The sequence below is a fragment of the Nuphar pumila genome, chromosome 3 (assembly GCF_984573655.1).
Source record: "Nuphar pumila chromosome 3, dmNupPumi1.hap1.1, whole genome shotgun sequence".
Taxonomy (NCBI): domain Eukaryota; kingdom Viridiplantae; phylum Streptophyta; class Magnoliopsida; order Nymphaeales; family Nymphaeaceae; genus Nuphar; species Nuphar pumila.
Genome location: NC_143251.1, coordinates 109101164 through 109117191, shown reverse-complemented (window position 1 = coordinate 109117191; position 16028 = coordinate 109101164). Strand labels below are relative to the sequence as shown.

Here is a 16028-nt window from a genome sequence, read left to right as displayed (position 1 = left end):
TTATCAGGATTTTCTCAGCCAACAAAAATCTCAGGATAAATTGCTAACTGCAAGTGGAGCAATGACCGACGGTGGCTGACGGCCAAGCCTAATGCAGCAGGCGAGGCCTAGCATGCGTGGGCAATGCCGAGCTATGGTGACCAAACGCGTGCAGTAGCATAGTCACGCGGTTAACCTGCGTGGTGTGCAACATTAAAGTGAGAATCACAAAGAAATCAAGGTTTCAAATTCCTATATTGTTTGGTACAAAAGGATTGGCTAATTGTGGAAATATGAAGGGAAGGGAATGAAGGAATTGGCGGAACTGAATTAGTTTTTTTTGAAAGGCAAACTGGGGTTAGGCAGACCCCACCAATTATTATTCAACATACCATTGGGGTTTTGAACCTGCAACGTCCCACCACAAGGAGACGTGCACTGACAGCTCCTACCAACCAAGGGGAGCCCCCGTTGGTAGGGGCTGAATTAGTTGAGACCTCTAATCCTTTGTATTTGCCACAAAAGCATCAATTCCAAGAATATGAGCTGTCTTTTTCAATTCCATGAACTCCCTTCAATGCTCAACTCCCAAAATGCTCTCCAAAAAATAAGGGATGAAAGAGGAAATAGGTGCTAAGGCTTTGGACTTTGATTGGTAGGGACAGACCATGTTCAGCTTTTGATCCCAAAAATGGGGACTAAAGCATGTCTTCAACTAATATTTGATAAAAAACTTATGCACTAGCAATTAAGATCCTACCCATCTATGTAAGATCTCAATGAGCTTATTAGTTACTAGACAAAGTGGAAAATCTCCACAATAGAAACCCATCAAATGATGTATAGAAAGAAAATCAATGACACCAACTTTCATGCATATTTAAGTACTAATTAGATGGGTAAAGAGTGTTATATCATGTGGACCACCAAGGGCCTAGAGAGGTCGTGGAAAAAAATATCAATTGCAAAAAATAAATTTGGACACTGACACCCTCATCTAGTCAAGGAACTAAAGCACTTTAAGCTAAATTTCATGGAGCTCACGTGCTGGTATTATATTAAGAATAGAAAACGTTGATGGTGACTGTATTTTTATTCTTATGATTATGATCCATGTCGCCTTTCTAGACGTATGTTACAAGGATGTCTGCAAACTCAATACTGATACAGATATAAATATAATTTTTTTTTGAAAACTAAGTTACAAAAACACATTATTGATAAAAAATAAATATTAAATAATATTTAAAAAATAATCATATCCCACCTGACATGTCCACGTGTTATGTATGCCACGCCTAAATAACGTGTCTACGTGTCATGCCGTGTCAAAATAGACAAGAGCCCAAAATAAATTGTCTCCGTCACATAGGACATAACCATTCCCATCAGTGAAGGACTAAAACTTCTGACAAAGAGGGGAGGGGATAAGCCTCTATGCGTCAAGACAAATGAAAAAAAGGGCTTATAATTGAGCGGCACTAAACAAAATTTTGGTCTAGTTTGTTTTGTTTACAGAATTAGTGTAATTTCAGGGAAGGTTACCACTCACCCTCTAACTCAAATTATTGTTTGTTTATTTTCATCAAGCCTTTGTTTGATTATCTTACAAACAAACCAGTGAAAGGTTGTCAAGGAAATTTACCAAGTTTAATTTGTGTGGCTTGTCTCCATGTTAAGAGTCAGTGCCCACGTGCACTTCATTATTTTCTGGCTCCCACAGTCTTAAATATGATCTTATATGCACACAGTCATAAGGATGCCATATAACTTATTATTATAATTATTTGACAAGGACCTGAAATTTCTTACCGTTTGCTTTGGCATGTGGATAGATGGGTGTCAGTAAATTTTATACACTACAGCGGCACTTGAGAAGGGGGTGGGATTTTGAGACGTTTGGCTACTAATTCGGTGTGAGTAATTGGTTGGTCTTTGTTTGAAGGACAGACAGGGATGGTGGTTCTCATTTTTTAATCACTTTGTTTTGTTCTCTTCTCTCTTTCCAATGTTCTCACAGTACTGCAAGTCTTATAAACTTTTCTTTCTACTTTTGGCTTCTGAGATGGTTCCTTGAATGCCCAAAGCTTGGCAGATTTTGTGGGTGTGAGTATGCATATGTACGACCCTTCTCTAAGTTTTCTTTTTTTTGGGTATTCTCTAGGTGGGTGGCTAGTGGATTCCTGAGAGGACACAAATTTTGGGTGGTACTTTGGTGGGGATACTCTGAGGAAGTCTTCGATGGGCGTTCTGCATTTTAATTCGGTGCAGATTTTGAGATGATTCCTGTGCTTGTTCCGTGGAGGCAGAGCATGTCTTTTGTTTCTTGCTTCTTGTCAGTTTGCCCGTGTATTGGCTTCAATTCCCAACCCTTGTTTACCTTCTGTGATCACCCTTTTGCTCTTCTGTGAGTCTCCCCCACTTACCATAAATGGTTGGTTTCACATGGGAGCTTTCTTAGGCCTAAATCTTGCTAGGCACAAAAAACTGGGTGGGTTGTGTTCTGCTTCCTTGTTATAGCAATTGCCTGCTGGAAAGGGTTCCAGATGGATTCACCGACCACCTTCAGCGATGAGTTCTATTTGGATTCTAGGTGGCTAGTTGATCCGAAGCTCTTATTTGTTGGTCCAAGGATTGGAGAAGGTGCACATGCCAAAGTATATGAGGGGAAGTGAGTATCATTCCTTCTTTTTCTGTTATGATGAATTTGTTTTTGGTTGGTCAAATACTTGTGTTTTGTTCATGACAGCAGTTAAAGTCCAGATCTAACTGCTCTTAGATCAAGGAACTACTTCTTAGTTATATATTAAGCTTACTTGAGGCTCATTAATCAAGTGGGACTATTTTCTGTCAATCTGGGTGTCATTAGTGCTGCTATCATGTCATGTGTGCGGAACAATCTCATCTTCCAGATGTTTTTTCCAGATACAAAAACCAGAATGTTGCTATCAAAATTTTTCAGAAAGGAGAAACCCCTGAGGACATTGCAAAGAGAGAGGCTCGGTTTGCAAGAGAGGTTTCCATGCTTTCCAAAGTGCAACACAAGAATTTGGTGAAGGTGAGGGTTGTAGAATATTTTCATTTTTTCCCCTTATGGACTATAGTCAAAGTCTTTATTTGTGATCTTCCAATAGAAACTTCTTTGAAATGCTTGGGGATATCATGATCTTTGGGCTCTAGGAAACAATTCCCATTTTTATGAAATTGAAAAGCCACCATGTTTATTTGTGGTTGTATCCCTTTTCAAGGGAAAGAAATTTGATTCGTGTTACAATCTTATGAATAACTTTAGCTTTGCAAAGTTTGAACGTGGCTACATATCATGTGAACAGTTCATTGGGGCATGTAAGGAGCCTGTGATGGTTGTTGTCACTGAGCTTTTGCTGGGTGGATCATTGCGCAAATATTTGTTAAATATGCGACCAAGATGCTTGGATATGCGTGTGGCGGTGGGGTTTGCTCTGGATATTTCTCAAGCAATGGAGTGCCTACACTCACATGGCATCATTCATCGTGATCTCAAGCCTGGTGAGATTTTCTTTGCAGCATGTTTGTTCTTCATAGTGTTCATTGTTGTCAGCGTATATTTGACTTGGTATTATGAACATTTTTAAGCAATTAACCCATAAATTCTTAGTTCTGGATAAGTGCAAGTGTGTGTGTGTGTGTGTGTGTGTGTGTGTGTGTGAGAGAGAGAGAGAGAGAGAGAGAGAGAGAGAGAGAGAGAGAGAGAGAGAGAGAGAGAGAGATGGGAATTATTATCTGGAAATTTTGTTGCAGTCAGTGCATAGATCTTTCTGTTCCTGTCATGGAAACCGCCTGCCCTCACATGCACCAGTTTGACGTGTAACGAAGATAGTGTCTGGAGTTTTCTCTCCTTTTCTTTTGCATTTTTCCTTTTTCTGCAATCTAGTATCTGCCTTATTTTGTCTTCAAACAAGTATGTTTTATTGTACTGTGGCATCAAGTTTAAATCCATTTGATGTCACAGTTTCCTCTTGGTGCTAGGTAATGTTTCTTGTTCTTACTATGAAGCCACCTGTTTCTGTATCTCTTAGTAGTTAAATTGTGAAAATCCCACTTGGTTCCTCCAATTCTGGTTTGGGAGCAGGTTTCCCTAGGTATTGCTCCCGATTTGGTTACACAATCTGTTTGTTTCCACAAGTTTGTTATGCTGATCAGTTTTCTAAACACTCGTGTAGGATGAAAAAGCATATCATAAGGTGTACTGGAAAGGTTTATGATACAGATTTATTGTAATTTATTATATTGTTCTGTTGATATGCAGAAAAGAATAAAAAGTTAGAAAAAAATAAAAATAGCATAAAAAAACATATCTAAATAATAAATCTGCAACATTAAACAGTAGTATTACAGAGTTGGGTCTCTTGGGCTGCTGCTGCTTTAAAAGAAGAGATTTTGGCCAAATGCCCATAAAACTTTTAGATCTGACCCCTTGTGGTTCTCACCTCTTTGACCTTTTAAATCATTGGTTCAACCTCTTGTTGCTGAATCTAACCTTCATCAGGTTGGATTAGGACAAACACTTGAAGATCTTAAACAAATAAGGTTTTCAAGGGTCAATTTAGAGCAAACACTCAAAGGTGTTGCATGATTGAGCTTCCGATAGTTGGGTTAGGGAAAAATCATGAAACACAGTTTTTCAGGTAGAAAAAGGGCAGAGAAATGTGGTGTTATGGGTGTGAAAATGTGGACAAAATGACCCATGTGACCACATGTACTGGAAGGGTTTAAGATACAGATGTATCGTAACACATTATATCATCTTCTTGATATGCAGAAAAGACAAAAAGTTAAAAAACATAAAGAACGAAAAAAACAGAATTATCTAAAGAATAAAACTGCAACATTAAACAGTAGTTCAGGTTTGGATCTCTTGAGCTCTTTTTTCTTTAATAGAAGAAGAGATTTTGGCCAAGCCCCCTTAAAACTTTAAAATCTGACCCCTTGTGGTTCTCACCTCTTTCACCTTTAAAATCATTGATTCAACCTCTTGTTGCTGAACCTAACCTTGATCAAGTTGGATTAGGGTAAACACTTGCTTTCAGTTTTCCAACTCCTAAAAGGAAGGTTTGCTTTCTGAACTCTGGTGAGATTAGAGAGGGACAAGGGAAGCACCTCACTGGTGGTGAAGGGAAAGGAACAAAAAGAAAGACAGAGCTTTCACCTAAGAGGGTTTCGGCACCTAAGAAGAAACTCCTATCGTTACGGGTACATACTGATACAGTATGTACTCTGTATAATATGAATGATGCAATTTTTGCAAACATTCCTCGGTTAACCATCACATCCATATTGTGCCTCCAATTCCACAAAGAGAGAAGTTGCCTAGTATGAGGGTCCTCATTGAATTTGATGCCTCCTCCAGGTGATCAATAAACTTTGCAAATGCTTAACAAATGGACATGCATACATCCAAATAGTATTTTGCAAATTGCATATATACTCTGCATATGTATATGGGAAATGTGGAATTCTTTCATATTCTGTGACATACCGGTATGCGTCTAAAGCAAGTTCATCCACTAACCACTTCTGTAATTATTCTTCATCATGTCTTAGGCTTATTAATAATTTTTTAAAGTAGTTGGTATTCTTGAACATCTCAACCTTCTTCGAGATGAAGGGCAGGTTACTGGTTGCTATGTGTGTTCTGATAAAGATGACCTAAAATAATAAAAAGAATTGAAAAAAAATGTGAAAAAAGAAGCGGAAAGATTGCAAGATGGCCTGCTCTCCCTGTGTGTGTGTACGGGTAACTGACTGGGTTGACAGAGACCCATTGCTACTCCTTCAAGATGAAGGGCAGGCTACCGGTTGCTATGCGTCTTCTGATAAAAAAGACCTAAAATAATAAAAAACCGAGAGAAAGTGTAAGAAAGGAGGGGGCAAGATTGCAAGTTGTAGCAATAGCCCTGCTCTCTCTCTCTCTCTCTCTCTCTCTCTTTTCATAACTGACTGGGTTGAAGGAGACCCATTGCTACTCCTTTTTATTCCTGTTTTCTACATTTTCATTCCATTTTTGCATTTTGATTTTGGCCTCAACGAAGAAAAATCTTTAGCCTTCCTTTCTTGAGCTTTAGTGGACTTAGTGGTCTAGTGCACCAAATGAAACACGTTTGCCTACAGACTTAGAGCTCCGGAATGGTCAGCTGTTGACCCTCCCTCCCTTTCTCCTCTCTTATTGTATGACATTCCTGCAAAGGGCTTATCAACAGTCGGAATTGCCCTTTCTTCCACTAGAAAAATGGTTTTGCTAGACAGAATCGTGGTTTTAAAACATAGTGACTACTCATCATGGGTTGACTCGTGACCCGGCCATGTCATGAAAACTTTATGTAGAATATGTGAGCATACATACAGAATATGATTGTTATATATTACATTAGTAATATACTATGTATAATATGTATGATGATATGTAAGGTATCAAAAGTCTCAAAATCACAACCATGCAAACACGATGGAGTTAACGTGGTTCGACCACTAAGTGTCTACATCCACGACCAGCCAAAGTTTTCTCTCCTCTCTCACACGTTAACCTTGAGAGAAGGTTCCCTCAAATAATAATAAGTATTACAAAAGGAAGGAGATATCAACAAATTAGCAAATCTCCTATTTTTGTGGCCCAAGACTTCTACTTGATTATCTTTACAATTTGATAAATAAGCAACTTCTTTAATTGAATCCTTCATTTTCTCAACTTTCTTCTTATCTCTATCTTCATCAAGAGGCAACGTATCTTGCCTTCTTCTCTTCTTATCTTCATCAAAGTAACATAGCTGGACGTCTTCTAGGGTCTTCCTCATGTTTTGGATCTACATCATAACTGAAGTTGGGATCCATTCTACCTTCAACATGATATACATATATCTATACACAGTGATATTTTTGTAATATGCTTATTATATTTTATATTATTAATATTTGTATGTGTATCCTTTTATATATAATGTGTAACATACATAGAGTGGGAAAACTTTATAATATATGTATATCATGTGCCATGTATAATATTTCAATTGTATATAAAATATATAATGTGTGTTTAAGTGTATATATATGACTCTGCACAGTCTTGTGGGATTTTGGGTCATTCACCAGGTTTATCCAGTAAAAGGCCGATCTAGGCTGAATCAACTGAGACACCGAGTCAACTTAGTGAGTTTTCAAACACCGATCAGAAACCACCTTTCATAGAAAGGGAAGGGTCAAAACACTCTTTCTTTCTAAGATTTATTTTTGGATACTAAATATTTAAATGGGTGTTCCAATCTTGTTGGTTCATGACCCGACCTGATCTGCTCTTGTGCCTGTAACTTGATCTTCATCTCACAAATGTTTGAGATGGAGAGCTATTAAAAGCAATGTTGCATGTTGGGCATGCAACATCACTGTATAAAAAGTGACTTCATTCTTAAGAGGAATTTACTATGCAGGTACATACATGCTTTATAACCTTGATATAAATGTAGAGGTTTGTTTTTACTACGTGTAGATATTTTCCTTGATAAGATAGTTCATAGATTGGTTTATCCCTTCTCCTCCAGCTCCAACTCAAAAATCTTCTGCATTAATGCTTTCATTTCTTTCTACATGCCAAAACACAAAAGGAAAGAAATAAAGGAAACAGCAGACGGTTCTTGACCGAGAAATCAGGTTTTCATTTCATTGGAATGAAATATATCTAATTTTTGAAATGGAAAAACCTTTTGAAATATTTTCAAAATTTTCTATTCTCTTTATTTCAAGGGATGTCCCATCAACAGTAAAAACATTTGACCCGCTTGAGTTACAACATTCAGATAAGATATCACTATTTTGACCTCATATGAAATGAGACACCTGAGTCAAGAAGCCAAAGAGTCTTACCGGGATCAGAGATGTCAACAAAAGAGACTGCAACTCCGATTGGTGAAGCTTCTTTGAGTAGAGGTTGGAGAGCTTCTACAAGTTGAGTCAAAGACTGTTAAAATGTAAACTGTAATATATATATATATATTATTTAATATTATTATATTTTCTTTTATTATTTTCTTTTTCTATTTTTCTTTATTTTCTTTTTTAGCATCTAGTTCAATAGAAACTAGATATTTGATCCAGTCAAGTTCCTGTTGGAACAGGAACTTGACTGTGCAAATAGCTGTTGGACTGTAGTTTCTTACCTAGAGGAAGATCTTGAATAGTCCAAGTAGAAGCCTTTTCAAGTGCATCTAACTTAGTTTTCATAGCTTCTACCCATTCTACATGATTTTTGGCTTGAGAGTACGATGATGGTTCCTCATAGGAGTGTATTAAAGCAATAATTGCCCTATATGTGGGTGAAAAAGATTCGTATGACACAAATTTTTCAAGAGGCTTTGAAACTCAGGATGACCTTCTAGTAGATACTTCGAAATATTTTTCTAGTGCACATGGAAGATTTGACTCTCTTCGTCTAGAATATTGTAGACTAACATTCCTAGGGATTTGTTTTTCATTGTTGTTATTGTGTTCGAGATCAATAGTACTTTGATCATTGCCAAAGTCACATTCAAGATCACATTCAATAGGTTTTGAGGTCAAATCTATTACGAAGGAATATTCAGTTACTTTCTTAGGTTTTTCAAAATCAAAGAAGCTTTATCTTTCAAGAAAAAATACATTTCTTGATACATATAGTTTTTTGTTTTGAAAATCAAAACACCTATAGCCTTTTTTATTATCAGCATATCCTAAAAAGGCACAGGGAATCGCACGAGGAGAGAGTTTGTCATTTTTGTTAGTGAAAACAAAGCACTTGCATCCAAACACTCTCAATCTAGAGTAATCCGGAGAAAAATTCACAAGTTTTTTAATTTGGCGTTATATTTTTCAAAGAGGAAGATGGCATTCGATTGATAAGATAGGTAGCAATTAGGACAACTTCTGCCCAAAATTCTTTTGGAACATGATTTGCTATTAATAAAGTCCTAGTTGTTTCCATGATGTGTCGATGTTTACGTTCAGCCAGTCCATTATGTTGCGGTGTGTATGGACAATACCTTTGATGCGTAATGCCATGTAAACTTAGATAGTTTTTGAATTCTTTGGACATAAATTCTTTCCCTGAATCTATGAAAAAAATAAATATATCATTTTGAAATTTGTTTTTAACTATGTTATAAAATGTTTGAAAGTATGAAAAGACTTTCGATTTATGTTTAAGAAAGTAAATCCAAGTATGCCTAGAAAAATCATCAACAAAAATGATATAATATGCAAATCTACCTTTCGAAACAATTGGTGCAGGACCCCAAACATCCGAATGTACTAATTCAAGTGGTTTGGAAGAAACAAAGGTTCTATCATGAAATGATAATCTTTTCTTTTTGTCAAGAATACAATCTTTACAAGTAAAATTTTCAGAATTACAAAAATTTTCAAGATCAGGAAAATGATGGATTTTGGTCATATGAGGATGTCCAAGTCTTTTGTGACATAAATCCAACTCTATTTTTTGAATATTATAACATAAATCATTCTTAGGCAATTCCAAAAAATCCATGTAACAGAGTCCTTCTCCATGGCCTTCCCTGTAATGAGATATGCAGAAATATAAAGAGTGCTATAAGTACTTGTAATGTCCTACAAGTCCACTAAGGGACAACACATACACAAGCCTTGAGAAAGGCCAAAATATAAAAGCCTCTTTATTGAGAGAGAGAGAGCTCTCAAGCATGAAGAAAATACAAAGGGGTTCACCCCTATTTATACAAAAGGAAATAAGAGAAAGGGAGGCCACATGGCCTCAAAAGGAGCCCCAAAAAGGGGGCTCCCATAGAGTCGTTGGGAGCCCCCAACGGTCACAATTGTGATCGTTGGGGGCCCCAATGACTCTGGTGGGGCCCCTTAAGTGGCTAAAAAGAAAGAAAATAAAATAAATACAGAAAAAAAAGAAAAACAAGTACTCTTATCGGGTACTGTGTGAAATGATCATAATACCCCTATTGGGTATTATGATGTATTTAAAGATATATATATATATATATATATATATATATATATATATTGATGCATATATTTTAACACCCCCCCTCAAACTTTACGGAGAGATGACTGAAAGTTTGCCAAGAAAAAACAAGAAGCGAGGAGCAAGAAGTGCTTTAGTAAAAAAGTCTGCAAGCTGATATTCGAATGTGACGTATGACAGTGTAACTGTCCCACAGAGATACTCATCACGAACATAGTGACAGCCTATTTCTATATGTTGGTCCGTTCATGAAAGGTGTGATTGCTGGCAATGTAGATGACACTTTTATTGTCATAGCAAAGCTTCGAGGCACCTGAAATTTCAACTCACATATCTTGAAGAAGACTTCGAAGCCACACAAGTTTTATTGTAGCAGTTGCCATAGCCCAATATTCAACCTCAGTAGATGATAAGGAGACTTTCTGTTGTTTCTTGCATCTTCAAGCAATTAGTGAATCTCCTAAAAGACAAAAACTATTTTTTGAGATTCTATCATTTGGGTTTCCTTCCCAGTCAGCGTCAGTATAGGCAAGCAAATTTAATGAAGAGAGTGAGGATAGAAATAGCCCTTTAGTTAGAGTGTTTTTGATATAGCGAATGATCTGAAACATGATACTCATATGCACAGTTGTAGGAGCATGCTGAAATTGGCTAGCAGAGTGAACAGTGTGAGCGATGTCTGACCTGGTGATGGTCAGATAGGTGAGAGATCCAATGAGTTGTCTGTAGGGTATAGGATCATCCATTAGAACCCCATCCTCCAACCGTAGTTTGACATCGATAACCTCTGAAGTCTCTGCCTTTTTGTCATCTGAAATTCCAGATTTGGAACATATATCTACAACAAGCTTCATGATAGCACTAAATCTATCATACCAAGCCTTAGGGGCTTGCTTAAGACCATATAAAGCTTTTAATAATTTAAGGGTTTAACCTTGTTCAAGAGTAATTCCCGGCGAAGGGTCCATATATACTTCTTCATTTAATTGAGCATTAAGAAAGACATTTTTAACATCTAATTGAAATATAGGCCATTTCTTAGATGATGCTACAACAATTAGGGTTTGAACACTAGTCATTCGAGCAACAGGAGCAAATGTCTCCTCATAGTCAATGTTGTATTCTTGTGAGTATCCCTTAACTACTAATCTTGCTTTATATTGTTCTAAGGAACCATCACTTTTTGTCTTAACTTTATAATCCCAACGACATCCAATAGCTTTTTTATTTTGAGGAAGTTGAACTAATTCCCAAGTTTTAGCCTTCTTTAAGGCATCTAGTTCTACCCTCATTGCTTCAATCCAATGTGATATATTTTTTGCTTGATTATAATGAGAAGGCTCATAGTATGAATGTAAGGCTATTAGACAAGCTCTATAATTTGGTGAGAGAGATTCATATGAAACAAACCTATTAGGTGAAATTGATTATCTAGAGGAACGCCTAAGGGAAGTTTCTTCTAGAGGTTCTTTAAGCCGCAAGAATTTTTCTAAAGCACTAATAGGTTTCTCTTGCTCACGCCGGGTGTAAACATGTAGATTGTCATCATTAGTTGATGATATTTCAATATTATGTGTCTTCACTATTATGTGTGTTTTCTAATATTTCTGAATGACTTAAAGATTCATCATTTGTATCTTCTAAAAGATCATTTAAAAACATATATTCATTTTCATTTTGTTTGTCTAATATTTCAAATCCATTCTCATCTTCTAAAAATGTCACATCTTTTGAGACATATAACTTATTGTTTTTATAATCAAAGCATCTATATCCCTTTTGATTTTTACCATATCCCAAGAATACACACTCAATTGCCTTTGGTGATAATTTATCTCTTATTACGTAAAAGAACAAAGCATTTACATCAAAAAACGAAGACGATTGAAATCGGGTGAGATTTTAAAAAGTTTTTCATAAGGAGAGATATTATTTAATTTTGAGGACGGTATTCGATTGATTAAGTAACTGGAGGTTAACACGGTTTCGACCCAAAAAAAATTAGGAATATTTTTAGAAATAAGTAATGATCTAGTGGTTTCTAAGATATGCCTATGTTTTCTTTCCGCTAGACCGTTTTGTTGTGGAGTTCTTGGACATGATCTTTGATGACAAATGTCATGTTGTTTTAAATATGTTTGAAATTCATTTGATAGGTATTCTCCTCCAGAGTCGGATCTAAGAATGGATATGTGACTTTGAAATTGATTTTGAATTTTTGCACAAAATTCTTTAAAAATGTAAAGACTTCCGATTTAAGGTTAAGAAAATAAATCCATACATATCTAGTATAATCATCAATAAAGGTCACATAATATGAATAACCACATTTAGATAGAACTGGAGATGGTCCCCACACATCGGAATGCACCAATTCAAAATGTCTAGTTGAAATAAAGGTTCTTGTAGGAAATTGAATAGACTTCATTTTTTCAAAAATACAATCTTTGTAATTGATATCTTTTTCTTTACAAAACTTGTTTCCAAAAGGAAAAAGATATATTTTAGAATAACTTGGATGTCCAAGTCTTTTATGCCAAGTTTCAATACTTTTATCTTGGACATAAGTACAAAAAGATTTTGTAGGGAGTGTCAAGTGGATCCATGTAGTAAAGATCTTCCTTTCTATGGCCTTGCCCAATCCGCTTCCTGGACTGGAGATCCTGCACAAAGCACCCTTGAGATGAGAAATATATTTCACATCCATGGTCGGCAATTTGGGAAACGGAAAAAAGGTTGAGATTTAGTTTAGGAACTATTCTTACTTTTGGAACGAAAAAGTTTTGAAAATTTTTAGGATCTAGAGTTCCAATGCCATTTATTTTGAGAAAAGTTCCATCGACCGTAGAGACACAAGATATTTTTGAATTGGTGCATACGTTGGTTAAAGCATTTTTATGGAGAGTCATGTGAAAAGAAGCTCCGGAATCTAAAATCCAAGAATACGTACCGGGAGGTGATGAAGAGGCAATGGCGGCACCGGAGGTGGAGGAAGTAGCCTTTAAGATTTGTTGGAGAGCAATGGATATTTGACCAAGAGTGTCTTTGAGATCCCCGTTTTTGCCTTTATCTTCTTTAGTTGGAGGATTCCTCAACGGAAGCCACCTTAGGCTTGAAAGTCCCATTTAATTTTGGTCATGCGGGTTTGATATATCTCGGCTCATAACAATGATGATATATCTTCCTTGCACCATTCCCTTGTTTTCCAAAATGAGGTGGCTTATATGTTTTAACATGATTGTCGGGTTTAGATACGGCAAGAACATCATCTATGCTTTTAATCATGCCATGCCGAGTCTCTTCTTGAGTAATTTCGGCAATGGCATCCTCTAGTGGAGGAAGAGTGGATCTATGAAGGAGTGAGGATCTCACTTGTTCAAATTCGGGACGAAGTCCAAATAAAAATTGAAACAATCTATCTTGTTTCATTTGTTTTTGTATAAGCTCAACATTCTTTATAGCTACCCATTTAGGCTCTAAAAGCGCCAATTCATCCCACAAAGGGTTTAGAGCACTATAGTAATCTTGGATGCTCATATCCCCTTGTTTGTAGTTCTAACTTTCTTTTGTAAGAAATAGGCTCTTGCAAGATCTTTTTGGGTATACATACCCTTCATGAAAAACCAAGCTTTATTGGCTCGGCAAAATTTTGCAATATTTACACATACCTTAAGTTCAACATTATTCATAAACCATGCTAGGATTTTTGTATGGTTGTTTTCCCAATCTTCCACTTGACGATGATGGTCTTCTATTGCTTTGAGGCGAGCATCTCCCTCAGGAGCTTTTTCTTGACCTCCTTCCATCTTTGTGAGCTTAAGTTGAGGTTCCGGAACGATCCCCATTACATAACCCCAAAGTTTCTTTCCTTTGAGATTATTTTCCATTGCGGATGCCCACATCATGTAATTTTTTTCATTGAGCTTGAATGATAGGTCGATCTTGGTCTCCATTGCTTCAATAAGAGAATATATAAAAGAAGTGGAGAGAGAGACAAGATTTCACCTTGGAAGAATCGGGTGGCTCTGATACCATGTAATGAGATACGTGAAAATATAAAGAGTGCTATAAGCACTTGTAATGTCCTACAATGGACAAACAAAGGAGACAATAACCAAGTCCACTAAGGGACAACACATACACAAGCCTTGAGAAAGGCGAAAATATGACAACCTCTTTATTGAGAGAGAGAGAGCTCTCAAGCATGAAGAAAATACAAAAGGGTTTATACAAAAAGAAATGAGAGGAAGGGAGGCCACATGGCCTCAAAAGGAGAGCCAAAAAGGGGGTTCCTATGGAGTCGGTGGGAGCCCCCAACGACTCTATGGTGGGGCCCCTTAAGTGGCTAAAAAGAAAGAAAATAAAAAAAGATTAAATAAATACAGAAAATAAAAAAGAAGAAAAACAAGTACCCCTGTCGAGTATTGTGTGAAATGACCATAATACCCCTATCGGATTATGATGTATATATATATATATTGATACATATATTTTAACATTCCCCAATAAGCTTTCCTGACTGGCGATCCTGTACCTAACAACCATGAAAAGAAAATGAGATATTACATCCATAATCAGATATTTGAGAAACAGATAAAATATTTAAATTTAGTTTAGGAATATATCTAACATCTAGAATAAAAAATTTCTTAGTTTTATAGACATTTTCAAAATTTCTTATTCTTTCTATTTCAAGAGAGGTTCCGTCAGTTGTAAAAACTTTTGACACACTTGACTTATTTTTGAAACATTCGGATAGACTATTGTCATTTGGGGTCATATGAGAAGAAGCACCAGAGTTAAGAAGTCAAGGAAAGTTACTTGTATCGGAAAAGGATAAAACAACTGCTCTGGTTGAGGCTTCAGATGAGGAGGAAGCCCTTTTGATAAGAGGTTGGAGAATCTTCATTGATTGAGCCATAGAAACCGATGCATCTTGATCTTTGGGTTCTGATCCAACAATCGCAACTCTTTTTTCCCTTAGCTCTCTAAGTTTAGGACACTGAGGCCTGTAGTGCCATGGTTCATGACAATGGTAGCAAATGACTTTTCTCTTGTCAAAGTCACCATTTTGTCTACTGAAATGAGGTGGCCTGTAAGAACGTACATGGTTACCCGGTCTAGACACAACTAGAACGAAATCATCTTCTGGTTTTGGAGTATTCTTTTTAATTCTATTTTCCTCCCTAGTTAGTTCCTCTATAATATTAATGATAGAGGAAACTTTTTCTCGGTGAAGAAGAGTCGATTTAGTCGACTCAAATTCCGGTCTTAAACCATTTACAAATTAATAAAAATGCTACATATCAAGTTGTTTTTTACAGAGCTCAATATCTTCGGGACAATGCTATTTTGGCTCTAAAAAAGTCAATTCTTTCCAAAGTTCAGACAACTCATTATAATATTCTCGAATGGTTTTATCTTTTTGAGTCATTGTCTGAACTTTGTCTTGTAAATTGCACATATGTGCAATATCTTTAAGGGAATATATATTTTTAAGGTATTTCCAAGCGTTATCGGCATGTTCGAGCTTAACAAGACTAGAGCATTTTTTAATGTCTATTTGCATGCCTTTGTGAAAATGTATTCAAAGAGACAATGTGCACAAAAAGTGCAAAACTCCTCAAAGAGTGATGTGCACAAAGGCACAACCAAGAACACTTGAATAAATGTGCTCAAAGGCACATAGACAAACACAAATGCACTGAGGCATAAAAATAAGGAAACTTTATTGAACAATGAAGGAGCTAAAACTCCAAACTCGAAGAATACAATGGGGTTGAACCCCTATTTATAATACACCAAGATGGAGGCCTTAGAGGGGATCCACATAGACGTTGGAGCCCCTCCAACGGTCACAAATATGACCGTCGGAGGGGCCCAACGTCTATATATGGGCCCCCCAATGCCTCAAAAGAAGAAAAAAAAGGAAAAAGAATAAAACATAAATTACATACATATTCCAAGTGGACTATGTGTAAAAATGGAAAAAGACAGTTTTACCCTTATAGGGTATTATATGAAATAGTTTATATAT

At 36.4% G+C, this 16028-nt stretch overlaps 1 protein-coding gene across 1 annotated transcript in view; it reads left to right on the top strand.

Annotated features, from left to right (window-relative positions):
- Window positions 1-1850: 1850 nt before the first annotated feature.
- The window catches only part of LOC149843259 (serine/threonine-protein kinase STY13-like), a 36043-nt gene continuing 21865 nt past the window's right edge, over window positions 1851-16028 (top strand). Inside the window, exons 1-3 of the mRNA XM_090001755.1 lie at window positions 1851-2650; window positions 2905-3037; window positions 3312-3507. Of these exons, the coding sequence (XP_089857881.1) occupies window positions 2526-2650; window positions 2905-3037; window positions 3312-3507 (454 nt within the window). The 5' untranslated portion in view covers window positions 1851-2525. The remainder of the gene's footprint in view (window positions 2651-2904; window positions 3038-3311; window positions 3508-16028) is intronic.